The following is a 16,307-nucleotide window of genomic DNA, read 5'->3' on the forward strand; positions in this document are numbered from 1 at the left end:
ACAAGTAGGGTTGTCGCCCCCTGGATCAGGGTGTAACTGAACTTTGGTGAGGGAAAAAGTTATCTGCAGGGAAACACTAGGGGGGGTACATTTAGATTCAAACACCAGCAGAGCCAAGAGAGGAGGAACAAGGAGAAAGGCAGCAACACACACGCGCACACACACACACCTCTCTGTCCGTCTCTCTATCTTGCACACAAACACACACACACACACACACACACACAAATTCATTCACACACAATCATGTCATCCAAATATATATTAATATAAATGCGTGCACACATGTACATAGGTAAATACAAACATGCATGTGTACGCACACCCACTTTTATGTATACATATACTGAACACATGCTCCTGCATGCACACACAGACACTCATATGCACACACACACTCACACACACACTTACACATGCTCACACACCCACACTCATTCATGCACACACACACGCACACACATACATGCTCACACACCCACACTCATTCATGCACATACACACACACACACACACACACGCCCACACACCCACAATCATTCATGCACATACACACACACACACACATATACATGTATGCACTCACACGTACACACACACACACACACACAAACACGCACACAAACAATCACACACTTTTACACGTGTATGCATACACACACACTCTCTCACACACACAGAGGACACCTCTGAGCCCTGCTGGGTTAATTGGGGGTTAAATCCTCCAGGTTCCTACATGCATGCCATAGTCTGCATTTACTCCCCCCTCTCCACTCCCTCGTGTCCTACATAACATTCTCAAAGAGCTGCAGGGATCTCATCATGGTTTCATCCTGGGCAGGAACAGGAGAGAGACAGGGGAGAAAAGGTAGTTAAAATCTCTGCAGACTCCACCAGGGGTCAGTGTTACCACATAAAGGTAGCTTTGAGAAAGGGCCTTGAGATTGAGTGGAAAAGAGGCCAGAGAGAGGAAGGAGAGGACAAAGGGATGCAGAGAGAGGGGAGAAAAAAGAAGAAACACAAAGGAGAAGAAAGATAAGAGGAAGTGAAACAGTAACATGGGGGTGTGAATGAGAAACAAACCTCCTGACAGGCTAAAATGAACTCCTCCAAAGTGACCACTCCATCTTTGTTCTTGTCCATTTTCTGTGAAGGGGAGAGGGGGGATATCTTAGGACATTATCTGAGAAAAAGGCATATTTATATCCTGCTATTGAGAAGAGTGACGTTAGTGAGTGTTCAGTCATCGAGCAGGTGAGATACCTCTGCTGTGGTACTGTCGGTATAGAACAACTGAAGGATCCATGCGTTTGTGTTAGGTGCCAGTGATGTTCTCACCTGAAAGAAAGCGTCCACATGTTGCCTTGGTACGTCTCCTTTAAGCGCGGGATAGGTATACTTCCCCATCATGTCATAGATGGCTGTCACAATCTGTGTCATTTCCTGTTAGAAAGAACACGCACACGCACACATGCACACACATACACACACACCATCCCCGTTAATAACACAGCATGCAATTATCTGTGAATAGACAGACCTACCTATTAGTCAAATAGCACATCATCTCCTGTGCCTCCTCATGTCAGATGTCACAATGTGTCATTTCCAGTCAGAATGAAGACACACACACAGACATGCATATACAAGCATACACATATATGCACACACAAACACATGCTTGTACACACATACACACACACACACACACACACCTCCTTGCTGATGTAGCCGTCTCTGTTAATATCATACAGGTTGAAGGTCCATTGCAGTTTCTCCCTTACTGTCCCCCTCAGCAGGATAGAGAGACCCATGACAAAATCCTGAGTGAGAGAGAAAGAGAGAGAGAGGGATGGATTGATTGGTAGATTTATCACTTAGTTGATTGATTGATTGATTGATTGTTTTTTATTGGTTGATTGGCAGTGGTGTGGTAATCCAGGAAAAAGTATTACCTCAAACTTGATGGAACCATTGTGGGTGGAGTCAAAGGCATTGAAGAGATAATGCGCATATGTGCTGGCATCTGGGATCAACAGGGAAAACAGTTATAGGTGTAATGTAAATGACCTCAGGCTAACAGGTCAGCTCCTGTTACAAACCTCAGACTAACAGGTCAGGTAGCCTACTGTTACAAATCTCAGACGAATAAATCAGCCACTGTTACAAATCTCAGACTAACAGGCCAGGTCCTGTTACAAACCTCAGGCTAACAGGTAGTGTTATAAATGGCCATCCAGAAGGTAAAAAATGCCCTATGTATCGTAACTCATGTTACAATGTATATGTGTAACACAGTGGATATTAAAGCACATACCATGGTTTGGCCTGTTTATAGCCATGTAATTACACATATGTAACAACCTGTATTCAGTTTGTGCATGTACACATGAAACAATGAAGATGTAGACTTTGTAGGTACACAGAGGATTTATATTGGACACACAGCATGTACACTGACCATTCAGAGCATACACTGAACAGACAGCAAATACAATGAGCATCCAGAGCACAGACTGAACCCAAAATACATGTAACAGGGGTGAACTCTGTGGGCCTCTGGAAGCTATCTTACCTCCATGAGGAAAGAACTGAGAGTATATCTGTTTAAAGGTCTCCTCATTCACTACGCCACTCGGACACTCCTGAGAAAAGCACACATACGCAGAGGTCAGTCAAGACTCCCACACTGATGTCAGTGCAGTGAAACGTTTATCTTCCTCTAAGTGAGCATGGTATATATGTCTCTAAATCTGACCTCAGATTAGAACTGTCTTTTGGGAGTGACCATTAGTCAGAGCATTCAGGAACTATCTTAGAGGATTTCGCAAGATGTTCAAACTCAGCATATATAGACACGACCGTGTTTACAATCCCCCTCCAGCGCATACACTACATTTTGAATCTAGATACTTTCAAAGTCTCTCATTGTAGGTGAAATAATCAAAATGACCGGGGGGGGGGGGGGGGGTGGCAGGGGTGGGGAGGTGGGTTCACACTCACGTTCTTGAAACCACGGTACAGCACTTGCAACTCTCTCTTGGTGAAGTTGGTCTGGGCTTCCAGCTGCTCCAACCCCTCTGGCCGGTGACACACCATGGTCATCTCCAGCTCATCATCCACCTTATCTACATAGATAGAGAGAGAGTATATGGTCATCTCCAACTCATCGTTCACCTTGTCTAAACAGAGAAAGACTGTGGTCATCTCACATGGTTCTTCCTACCTTTTCTACTACTCCTTCTTTATGTTTTTAAATCATAAAAATGAAGCCCTACCGCACTCCCAAACACAGAGGGACACACACACACACACACACACACACACACACACACACATGCACTGTCCCACAGCTGCAGGATTGATTGTGTCCGCTCTGCAGTGCCCTGGGAGCAGGGAGGAGGAGGAGGAGAGAGGGAGAAAAATGAAAGGAATAGTGAAATAAAAAAAACACCTATTGCAGCGCAAATGAAAAATGCATGAAAGCAATTTTCAGTCTCAGCCACGAGAGACCTTCATCATTTCACCAGGCAGAGTGGAGCTCTCATTTCTCCTACTGCCTCCCTCCTATAGAGGCTACTGCATGACCAAAACTCTACTCTACAACCCACCGCTGAATTTCTGTCTTTCTAGCTATTCAGGAGGAAGTGAGTCTGTTTCGACCTCTCCTGCTTTCAGTAATCACATGACCTGCATCTCTAGGCACCAGGTTCTCCCACACTGTCCTGTTAAATGCCCAGGCTGTAACCTGATCATTTAACCTGTACTTTCTCAGGGTCTGTCTCTGTGCTGCATCTCTGACAGTGAACAGAGGTCCTGCTACTCACCTGCCTCCAGAGATGTGCTCAGGTTTTTGCTGATCTATAATACCTCACCCTCACCTACCTGTGTAGAGAGGTGTGTTTCTGCTACACTGGAGCACACTTCCTGAATTTCCTCTGCATTTGTGAGGTGTTCATTAAATGCTGATGACTAACTGATCCCCTGCCCTTAAAGCACAGTGCGTTGGAGTGTATTGTCGGTCACCCCCTTCTCTCTGTAAGGGATATCATTTTGAACTGAAAACCCAATAGTTCTTTGATTTAATGACTAAAATGATTCCATGTGAAGTGCACAAAGGCAGAGGCACTGTGCCTCATTAGCCCCATTCAGGTAAAAAAAAGGAGCTGTTAGCTGTTAATGGCTGATACTTATTTAAATTGGCCTCTTGTGAATTGCACAAAATAGGCAAAAACAAGTTCATGATAGTTATTAAATAAAGGAATGTTCCCTGGCTCTGCTATGTGGAGCTCACCCTTGGCAGAAGTGAGATGGAGAGCGCCTGGGGGGTGGGGGGGGGGGGGTGTCACGTGACATCAGTTTTCCATCAGCATGTCCTGGTAATAGAGCCATGTGCCATGTCCTCTGTGCAGGTACTCACACAGTCTGAGCCATTACCCTGTACACGTACTCACACAGTCTGAGCCATTACCCTGTGCACGTAATCACACAGTGTAAGCCATTACCCTGTGCACATAATCACACAGTGTAAGCCATTACCCTGTGCACGTAATCACACAGTGTAAGCCATTACCCTGTGCACATAATCACACAGTCTGAGCCATTACCCTGTGCACGTACTCACACAGTCTGAGCCATTACCCTGTGCACGTACTCTCACAGTCTGAGCCATTACCCTGTGCACGTAATCACACAGTGTAAGCCATTACCCTGTGTGACCGTAATCACACATGGAGCCGGACTCCACAGCAGCACATAAAAAAGCCATATAAAAGCCACAGAACCAAATCTGCTCAGCAAACCAAACCACGTGAAACAGCAGCAGACCTTCCAATCTTCCATTTCTCTCCTCTTTACTGAATTCATTAGTGGCCCCCAGTGACCCCTCCCTCTGAGCCTAGCTCCCCTTCCCTCCCTCCTTCTCTCTTACTCTCCACCTCCACCTCTCTTTCCCTCCCACCCACAGTCTCTCCTTCCCTCTTTCTGTCGCTCTCTCCCCTCTCTCTCCCCCCCCCCTTCCAGCCGCGCATGTTCTCCCACATTTTGAGCTGTTTCCTGTTGTCATGGAGACAGCGAGTAGGCAGGAGATGTGATTCGGGTTTCAGCAGGAGCGTGCAGTGCATGTATATGACTGTGTGTGCGACAGCGTGTTTCGCTGTCAGATACAAGAGCCCAGGAGGCTCTGCACGCCCACCTTTTCTGTGCCTGGGCAGAGGTCAGGCAGCTGTGTGCGAATCTGTCTGTTTTTAGTCTCCTCATACCCTAAACCAGGACCAGCTTTACCCAGAGAAATGCCTCTCTCCATAGAGACAGAGCTGGGGAACAGAGTGGGATTGACAGCGAAGGGGAGCTAATTGCTGTTTGAATTGGAGGAGGATCCATGTCTCCAGGCTATTTGTGCAGTTCTGTCCTCTGATCATAAGCCCAATATTGGACTCTCAATCCCCGCAGGGTGAACACAGTATTAGATATGAAATATTGACTCCGCGGAAAGTCTCTGGAGAGGACAGTAAGGCGGCCTCCCGTAGAGTGCGTTTCACACTGCCAGCGCCTCAGCGCCCTGCAGGAACTCTGACACGCTGACACTGTGTTCTGAACACATGAAAAACACCGTTGCTGTGGAAACACCTCTGAGATGCAGTCAGGCAGAAAACACAGACCCTAAATATGAAACTCAGTTGGTCTTTTACACACCTTATTTAAAAATGTCCCAAATGAGGATTCATACAGCACTGCAGAATACTGGATATTTGGACTGAATATTTGGACTGAGAGACTGGACAGAGGAAGTGTGTTTGGACTGAGAGCGGGAGTGCATATGTGTTTGCACTGAGGAAGAGTGTGTGTTCAGACTGAGGGAGTGTGTGTTTGGAAGGAGGGAGTGTGTGTTTAGACTGACGGAGGGTGTGTGCTTGGACGGAGGATTTGTGCATGTTTGGAAGGAAGCAGTGTGTGTTTAGACTGAGGGACTGTGTATTTGGTCTGAATGTGTGTGTGCTTGGACTGAGGGAGCTTGTGTTTAGACTAAGATGGTGTGTGTTTGGACTGAGGCAGTGTGTGTTTAGACAAGTTGCTTTTTTTCCAGGATGGTCTCAGGAAATGGCCACAAAGTGCAAAGCATGATGGGAGCAACTGCTTCAGTGTGCACTCTCCCTCACACACCTCTGATACAGTAACCATTCCACACACTCTGCCTCTAACACACTCTCCCTCTCACACCTCTAACACAGTCACCGTGTTCCTCATTATAGCATCACTCTCTCAAGGCCCAGCTCTACATTAAGGGAAATGAGTCACCTCTCAAGAGGCACAAAACAAGTTCTGAATGCATTTCACCGCAGTTGTAGTTTCTGAGCTGGTTGCAACACCACATTCATTGCAGCTCAGGATGATATCTGGACAAACAGAAATCAGTGCAGCATGTCGGTGTTTTGATCTGTCTGACAATCTCCCACACCAGCCAGCATGCACTGCATGAACAAAAACAGCACACACTCACCTGTATACAAGTAGGCAAGCACAAATACACACACATACACACGCACGCAGACATACACATATGCGTTCATATTCACAGACACACACACACACACACACGCACGCACGCACGCACGCACGCACGCACACGCACACGCACACACACACGCACACACACACACACACACACACGCAGATACCACTCTTTTTGTACAACACTGATTTTCAGGCTGACTGCCACTAATGAGATGAGTTAATTATCACATTCTCACTTATTAGAAAGTGAGATAGAGACAGATGGAAAGATAGGTAGGTATACAGATGGAGAGGTGGATACAGACAGAGAGATAGGTAGGTATATAGATGCAAAGTGAGAGAAAGGGAAACAAATGTACATAACATTGCTGGAGGTGAAAGGGAGATGGAGAAAGACAGAGGTAGTTGATTTCGTGATACAAAAAACTGACATACAGATAAAACCAACAGCTACACTGCAACACAGTGCACCCAGGGTCTGTCCAAAGCAGCTGTTATTTCACAGTGAGGCCCAGAGCAGCGCTAAGATAGCCCTGTGAGGCTGGGTCAGTCCAAAGCAGCTGGTTTTTTTAAAGATCAGCCCGGCAGCAGCTGATCTGATATTTACAGACTAACCCAAAAACATGTTGATTCTGTCTGAAGCAAAAACACAGCGTAATAATTAAACCAGAAAGAACTCATTCACATAACATCGAAAGATATTTCATCGAAACATCGAAACAGCCATTACACTGAAGCACTTTAGTTGTGTAACGTGTTAGAGCTAGAACAGTGTAATATGTTAAAGTTGGTAGAGTGTAATTTACACAGGATAAAGAATAGAATATGGTCGTGTGGAACTGTATAGTATATTTTAGTATATAACCAAACACAGGTTATTAGCTGTGGTCCTCACTCACACTCATCTGCCAAAGCCCACCGGACTAACGTGGTCAGAGAGTGAGGATTTAGGACCAGCAAAGGCCACAGGACTGTGGTGGATCCAGGAGCACCACTTCTGCTGAGACTTCTGTGCCAGCTTGAACCAGCAGTGTCTTCCAAACTCTGTCTTCTATGCCAACTGTGTCTTCCACACTCATCATGTCCCTATGCTCAATGGAATGTCCGTACACATAAATGTTTGAAGATTTGTATGACCGCAACCAGACGACTGTTGTAAAGCAGGAGCAGCACTTGTTTACGGAGTTTGGCAGTCTTTTAAAAGCAGACACAGACACGTCTGGTGGCCTGGTTCTGGCTGATTAAGTCCAGCACAGAGCCGTCAGAGGGGGAACAGTGAGAGATATGATGGTGCAGAGCCATTAACCTGCCCAAACACGGTATCGACTGTGCAGCTAGGCTCACACACCCATCCGTCATTCTGGAGAATCATCCTGTAAGAGTCTAACAGCTCCTGAAACACAGTGAACTGAAGACACAGAGCAGACAGGGTCACCCGGAGGTGGGGAGGGGGTGGGGGGTGGGTGGTTCCAATGTGTAAATGGTCTCATAAAAATAGGACACCATTTAAACTCCTGTCCACAATGCCTCACATTCACACTCTCAACACAACAATTTAAAGTCCTCAACATGGCGGATTCAGACAAACGGCAACCACAACTGTAACATGATTGCAGTATAATCTCCCCAACATAGTGGATTTAGACAAACACAACTGCAACACAGCAGTACCAGTTGAACTCTGCAATATAATAGATCCAGACAAACCACAACACAACTGTACCGGCTCCCTACTAGACATGTGGTGTGACCATGAACAGACCCCTCACTTAAAGTCACGTCTTTTCCACACTAGGGATTTTCACTTTTATTACTTTTATTACTTATTACATATCATTTAGTCATTTGACAAAGACCATTTCTAACAGGTTTCAGACATTTACACATACCTACATCTGACACATGTATCACCCTCTCACATGCTCTGCTGCAGCTCTGCCACATTTCCCATGATCCTTTGTTCTGTCAGAGAAGGGGCTCCCTCCCTCAGGCTGTAATTATCTGTGACTCAGAGTACTGTGACTCTCTGCACTGTGTTCAGCAGAGGCAGTGAGTCACAGCCAGAGTCAGAGGGAGAAACTTACTTTCTCAACAAAAACACAACTTTAGGCACAATGCCCCGGCCTACAACACACTGACAGGTTCCCCATCCTCCTGGGGAAAGATACTACAGTACTGGCAGCCCAGTTTGCACCATAATTACCTACCAGCGACAAACACAATCAACACTCAAACACTTTAAATCTCCAACAAGACACTGTCTTTGCATCTAAATTGTCCTATTTAACTTTCATTTGATCATGTTTTTAGTGTCACTAGTAAATCACCAGTGGCACTTTTTATTGTCACAATAAATTATGTGCAGTTGTTATTACTATATTTGAGGTTATTATCTCTCCACATGTTGTGGCAACATAGAGGCACCTTTTTATGCCAATGAAGCAAGTGGAAGTGAACTGAGAGAGAGTGAGAGCCAGAGAGTCAGGGCTACAGGTAATGCTGTTCTCTCTTAGCAGTGGAGATGATGTCTGTTGAGATCCCCCACTTCCGACCCTCCAAGTCACTGACCCATTCTTCTCTCTCCATCCCTCTTTTCCACGTTACCATGACAACTGTGATCCCGATGTAATAGGCAGGAAGAGAGATGGTGTGTGAGCAGAGTAATAACAATGTGCTACACGCATACACTTGCGCACACACACAGACACACACACACACACACATACACACACAGATGCACACTCAAATACACACTAACAGTGTTACACACACATATATGCATACACCCTCACACACAGAGGGACAGACACACACACACACACACAAGCTCTCACACATATACACACACACATAAACATACACATTTATGCACGCAAACACACACATATACATTAACACAGACACACACCCTCATACACCCACACACTCACACTCATTCACACAGTCACATATACTCACATATATTCATTCACTCACACATGCACATACACACACAGCTCTAATGAATACACATTGCAAGTGCAATGACTTCCTCAAGGGCAACTGCATTATTGAAATGTTTCATGAACCATGACAACAAAACAGCAAGCGCTCTCTCCCACTCCTTCACAAATGCAAAACACACACACACACACACGCGGGCACACACACACACACACGCACACACACACGCACACACGCACACACACACACACACACACACACACTCACACTCACTCAGTTACTCATAATCAGTTTCTCTCTCTGCTGTGATTGCTCACTCTCTCTGTCACACCTGTAGCTCTGTTCTGCTTTCTGTTGGTTTGAGAGAAATGGAGCCTGTTGGTCAGCCTGCCAGTCTGTCTGTAAGAGTGTACAGTGCAATTACAGGTACAGATATCTGTCTCCATGTCAGTATGTCATCCTGTCGGTCCGTCTGTCTGTCGGTGACGTACCTCTGGATGGTCTCCGCTGTTTGGTTTGCATGGTCAGTGTTCCCACCACTGCACCCATGTCGTCACCGTGGCAACGTGCGTGTCTGCACCCAGACGTGTCTCAATCCGTCTCGTGTCGAAGAAGGAGGACACGCGCTCCCTCTCTCCCTCTTCTCTTTCTTCTCTCTGTCTCTCTCTCTGGGTTTGCTCCTCCCTCCCCCTTTCTCAGTTTTTCAGTGAGCAAAATGGCAGAAATGTCTTTCTCACTATGCCTCTATCTTACACACACAGACACAAGCTGTTCCTGCCCCTCTCTCTCTCTCCCTCCCCTCTCTCCCTCTCTCTCTCCCTCTGTTGATATTCACTGTAGGCAGCAGTGTGGCTCTCTCTCTCTCTCTGTTGATGTTCACCATAGGCAGCAGTGTGGCTTTCCCTCAGCTCTCTGTACTACAGAGGTACATTTCCCTCCCCTTCATCCCTCACTTTCATCACACACTATTAGTCACAATCTGCTTTCCATGCTAATCTCCCTGCTCTGGAGTCATACACGGCTCTCCTTCTCTCCCTCTCCAGCTTTCTGTTCTCTATTCACACACACGCACACACACACACACACACACACACACTCACGTGCATGCGCACACACACATACACAAGCACCACATTTTCTCACACACACACATGCACGTGCACACAGTCTGTGGCAAAAGAGTGTGTCATGTGTATGATTATGTGGAATTTACCCTGCACATCTGTCAGTCTAGGAGTGTCACACATGACATGTGATGTCTGTGAGCAACACATGCTAGCACTGGGTGCAGAGGTTTGTGGCGCATGTGAGTGTGTGTATGTATATGTATTTGCGTACGTGTGTATGTGAGTGTGTGCTACTGGTACTGAGTAAATAAAGTCTTTCCTTTTATCTCTCTTTCTCGTATCTGTTCCCGTATGGGCTAATAGCTCATTACTCAGAAAGGGCACTGCACTAAATGAAACTTGATTGATTGATTAGATGATTACTGCATATAAATGCAATGTTGCCCATCGCCTTTCATTCAGGACACCGTACAGCATTTTTCTTCTGTTATCCATTCCTCAGCCGGCTGTCCGCTGAAGCAGTCCAGGGTGCAGCAACAGCACGCAACTGGACAAAGAGCCTGACAGAGAGTTCTGCTTCCAGGACGACTGATCTGAAACTCGTGGGAGGCCAAGGCTCGGTAATAAACTCGAACATCTTTTAAGTAAGTGTGCCTTGAAAATCCTCCTCCTTCATGCGGGAGAGGATAAGCTTATCAAGCTGAGGGAAGGCAGACACTAAGTACGACACAGAGAAGCCGAGCGGAAATCCTCAGAATTAGAATCCGGAGGGTCGTTTCAGCTGTAATATCCCCGGGCATGCAAGAGATGGCGAGATTACCGCTGGGTCTCAGCAGCGTCCGAGCAGTTTGACTCTGCATGCCCGGGAGTCACGTCATGCCCGTTTGATGCAGTTTGATGGAAACAGAACCAGAAAAACTCAGCACTACTTTCTGCTTCCTGCGCTCTGTTCAAGTGAGGTGGTTTGTCTACATCAGCCCTGAAAGGAACTATAGATTTTGGAACGCATGGGCCAGTGTTTACGAAACATTGCCATGGTTACATCTGTGCCAGGTGAACAGAGGTGGAAACGTTCACAGCCTGCCAATGAAAACAGACGGAAATAACAACGCGGTAATGTTGCAATATGCATGTGACATAATATTCCTCTGTTCTCGCCCTCCTCTAATACAAGTGTGTAGCACTTCACATCCAAACATTGGGAACATTTTTCCATCGCACGTAGCTGCAGTGTTCTCTTCTGTCTCCTTCCTCAGGGGAGTCAGAGGCTGCACTGGGTGATGCTGCCAGCCGAGGCTCATCAGCAGCAAGCAGAACCTCAGCTACGAACTGCTCTCCAACCTGAGAAGCAGGGCTGGGGTTTTCCAGAGTGAGACGTCTCCATCGTTCATCAGGGTGGTATTCAGGAGGCTTTGAGAGTGAAACAATGGAGGCCAGTTTCACAGCTGCGTGCCTCCATCACTTCTCCATAAGGCAAAGTTATTCATATTTCATATACATTCAGGCACTTAACTAAACACCCCAAGTACTTAGCTGCACAGCCTCCGTGCTCAAAGTGTTTTATTTGCTTAGCGCTTCAGTTTTTTGGAGGTGCGAGACTGGAACACAAAATACAAGCGTGTTTAAATTCTAAACAGCATTTTCTAGAAGGTGTGAGGTCAGAATAAGACCTACACTATATGGACAAAAGTATTTGGACGCCTGACCATTACACCAACAGGGACTGTAATGACATTGTATTCAAATACATATACTTTAATATGGAGTTGGTCCCCCATTTGCAGCTATAACAGCTTCCACTCTTCTTGGAAGGCTTTCCACAAGATTTTGGAGTGTTTCTGTGGGAATTTGTGCCCATTGATTCTGTAGAGCATTTATGAGGTCAGGCACTGATGTTGGACAAGAAGGCCTGGCTCGTAATGTCCGTTCCAGTTCATCCCAAAGGTGCTCGATGGGGTTGAGGTCAGGGCTCTGTGCGGGTCAGTCAAGTTCTTCCACACCAAACTCATCAAACCATGTCTTTATAGTCCTTGCTTTGTGCACTGGGGCACAGTCATGTTGGAATAGAAAAGGGCCTTCCCTAAACTGTTGCAACAAAGTTGGAAGCATAGCTTTGTTCAAAATGTCTTGGTATGCTGAAGCATTAAGATTGCCCTTCACTGGAGATAAGGGGCCTAACCCAAACCCTAAAAAACAGGCGTGGCCAAATACTTTTGTCCATATAGTGTATAAGCAGACTGCTTATGAGCAGAGTGATTAAACAGCCTGCATCTGGGAATGATTCTGTCCCAGTATTTTTGATCACTATATACGGCTGATTCCTATATCAGAATTTCTTATAGAAATTATATATATATATGCACAGAACACTGTATTGAGATAATGTGTGTGTGAATGCGTGTGTGTGCGCATGCGTGTGTGTGTGTGTATGTGTGCGTCTATTTGCAGGTATAAAATAGGACAGCGCATCTATTTCCCCGCTCCTCAGTCTCTCCCTCTCAGTAATGCAGTGTAGTTGGAAACAGACTCCTTCCTTTCGCTGTTGTGTTGCTTTGATTGTCCCTCACTGTGCAGTCTGGCCTCTAACTATCCCCCTGCCCCCCGCGGTATCGCTGCCTCTCCTCCTCTGAGTTCACAAATGTAATTCAGAGCCAGTGGAGCAATGAGAATTTCGTCTGAACTGAAATAGAGAAGGGGGAGGGAGAGAAATGCATTTCAAATGCATCTTCCTCAGTGTTACGGCATAACAGCGTTTCCTATGAACATCAGTAACTGCGTTTTTTAAATTGAAATTTAACTCAAGATGCAATTGACCTTCTTCTATTGCTCTGTTATATGGAAATAAATATCACTGTTATGTGCAATTTTCTTTCATTGTGAGCAGCAGTCTCCATGTTTCGCCATTACACAGCTCATTTTGCAGTGTTCTGTGGCCTCAAGGCTTTGAGGTAATCTCTCTGTGATTGCATGTTTACTGAACAGTGCTGTGTAGGTACACTGGGTAACATTGTGCAGCTGTACTGAATAGCCTTGCTTTTGTATTTTTGGATTTGAAATCTTTCCATATGGTCAGAACTGTGCCTAATTCTGCCCGCCAAACATCCTCCACAATGCATGTTAATGTGTGACTGCCACCTCTCTCTACCTCAGTGCTAATATTCCCTGACCCTGTGAACAACAGCACCCCCTCTCTTTCTCACCGTACCTCACACCTTTCTCTACCATTGGCACACGCCAGCACATTACAATCCAGTTCATCAACTTCCTGCTCACCTGAGCTCAGATAACCAGACTGAGCACTCGAATCCCATTGTCTGCTCCAATCTGAACAAAAAGATCCACACAAAATGATTTCTTTAACTTAATTAGAGAGTTTAAAGTTATTTTCAGCCCCTACCATATTGGTAATACACAATACTCATTGAAAATAAAACAACTTTCAAGTTTCAATCAATTTCTACACAGCTGGAAAAATGGAACACAACAACCAGGTAAGATTAACCAATGGAGGCCCCACGTTTTTGTTATCATTATTATAATGACTACAGCAAATTGAAGAATCTCTTCTTCTATTTTATGAAGTAATTATTATGATTACATAACATACCTCCGACCATGTGTTTGCTTTGCTATGGATTTTCAGCAGATAACTCAATCGATGGGAACTCGAGACGGGAATCCAGTGAAGAGCTTAATCAAACGAATTGATCAGGAGCAGATTGAGAGAGCAGCCCGAGGGCCAGGATTGCGTAGCACCAAGGAAGCAGCAGCGCATCCGCCCAGAGACCGGGGTGCGAAAAGGAAAGCAAGCCCCTGTGAATAATGAGCTTTCCCTCTGAGAAGGGAGTGCAGCCAACTCAAACCCCGAGGAATTCAGGAAAGACTTCAAACACTCGCAACATTTGTCTCTCTGCCCAGAAAGCCTCATCCCTCCTCCACACTCTCTCCTACTGATCCATCCCTCTCTCCCTCAGTAGAAAAACACTCTCCCCAGCTCCACTCACACACTTTCATCTCTCCTCTTTCTCTTTCTCTCTCTCTCTCTCTCTCTCTCTCTGTCCCCCCCTTCTCCTCTCTTACAGGAACATCTCCTCCTTCCCCTCCCTCAGTAGCAGAGATTTTCACTTTTAAAAGCTCTATTTAGCCATTGTTGAAAAGAGCACATTTTACAGAGCAGGGTAGAAATAAAAAGGAAAAAGAAAATAATTCAAAAACATTATATAAGACAGAGATGAGAAAAAGTGGGGGAAAGAAGAACAGACACAGAGAGGGGAGAAAGAAGAAGGGCACATATGTGTCCAATTGTCACATATCCTTCACAGATCCGGGGACTAAAGGTAGACTGTTGAGGGTTATTCAAGACCAAAGTCCAGTTTTCATGCTCTGAACAGCAGCTCTCCAGTATCTTCTACAGCCCATTGTACACACTGTACTGATCCAGGATCAGCTGACCAAACGCACACTCAACACTTCAGAGCTCAACACAGAAACATGCACTCCACATGGCATGGAAACACATGCAGAGAGCAGGGTCTCCATGGTTACGCCCTGGCTTTAGGCATCAGAGATGAATCTTTCAGCCCCTCACAGACCCCTCAGGGGAGCACCGTGTCCCTCTGTCTGTGGCTTCTGGAGCAGAGAACATGAAGCAGGCACAAAGTGTAGAGCTACGAGGGAGAGGGACAGCGCTTTCATAACCCGGCCACTGAGTTCGTTTTCAATTTACCCTGCAAACACTCCTGCACCTTGCCATGCCAAAAGAGCCTGTTGAATCTGAACATAATTTAGAGTGACTGATGGTCTTTAATTGTGAGTTTTTGATAGTGAAAGAAGTCAGCCTTTTATTTCCATTCAGAGTTCACCTGTGTTTACTGCGTAAGCTGTGTTTCATCACCTCAGAAAGCCTTCTGAAACCAGCTCTATGGTGAAGGCCATGGCTGCTTAATAAGAAGGCTTAAATCTCAGCTTAGAGAAATTAGAATTTTAATTAGAAATCAAACCATGAATAATTGTGAATGCGTTTCCATCAAGCTTCCCTCTCTCTCATCCTCATCCCTCGCTCAATGCTTATTCCCTTCCTTCTTTTTTTGTCTCATCCCCTCCTCTCCCTCTCCCTCTCTGCTGTCATTAAATACTGCTCAAGGCATTTCTAAACATTACCAGATAAGCACGCCAACACATGGGCCTACTTATAATCCTCCATTACACAGAGAAAAAGTCCATCAGAGACACAACCGCCATCACAGAACCAAAATCTCCATCACAGACCAAAAACCACAGATGCAAAACCTCTGCCACTGACACAGAACCACCAGCAGAGACAGACCCTTCATTACAGAAGCAAAACCTCCATCATAGAGCTGAAACTTTTACCACAAACACAAAACCTCTATCACAGAGCCATAAGCACTACAGAGGCAGAACACCATCTTCCTCTTTCTCCTCCTAGGTAATTTTTTGATTGCTGGATGGGAGCATATTTTGGAGATTTAAGTGTTAAACACTTTAGCTCAGTATATCTAAGGGCTGGGTGCTGTGGTTTCAGCTATTAGTCTGGGTTAATTGAATCTAATCCTGGATTTAAATCAGTTAATGTTACTGAGGAGCCAATTAGTCCATACTCATTTTGACCTCCTGTTGAGTAAACTCAACATTTCCACAGTAGGCTGTCAAAGAGAACTGTGCTGTCTGTGTGTGTGTGTGTGTGTGTGTGTGTGTGTGTAAATGTGAGGGATTGTAGGCGTGTGTGCGTGTGTGTGTGTGTGTGTGTGAGTGAGAGGCCTA

The 16,307-nt window shown here is 45.6% G+C and overlaps 1 protein-coding gene across 3 annotated transcripts in view; it reads right to left on the reverse strand.

The window, feature by feature from the left end:
• Window positions 1–630: 630 nt before the first annotated feature.
• Window positions 631–16,307, reverse strand: part of kcnip1b (Kv channel interacting protein 1 b) — a 44,300-nt gene continuing 28,623 nt past the window's right edge. For 2 of the 3 annotated variants that reach the window (XM_036525280.1, XM_036525281.1), the window contains exons 2-8: window positions 3,004–3,128; window positions 2,576–2,645; window positions 1,956–2,026; window positions 1,716–1,823; window positions 1,339–1,443; window positions 1,084–1,146; window positions 631–833 (exon numbers count right to left, since the gene is read on the reverse strand). In XM_036525280.1, coding sequence (XP_036381173.1) covers window positions 786–833; window positions 1,084–1,146; window positions 1,339–1,443; window positions 1,716–1,823; window positions 1,956–2,026; window positions 2,576–2,645; window positions 3,004–3,128 — 590 coding nt within the window. In that variant the 3' untranslated portion in view covers window positions 631–785. Of the gene's footprint in view, window positions 834–1,083; window positions 1,147–1,338; window positions 1,444–1,715; window positions 1,824–1,955; window positions 2,027–2,575; window positions 2,646–3,003; window positions 3,129–9,947; window positions 10,249–16,307 lie in introns of those variants that run through there. The other variant, XM_036525282.1, reaches the window with a different exon arrangement.

This window comes from Megalops cyprinoides, chromosome 3 (assembly GCF_013368585.1).
Source record: "Megalops cyprinoides isolate fMegCyp1 chromosome 3, fMegCyp1.pri, whole genome shotgun sequence".
NCBI classification, from domain to species: Eukaryota; Metazoa; Chordata; class Actinopteri; order Elopiformes; family Megalopidae; genus Megalops; species Megalops cyprinoides.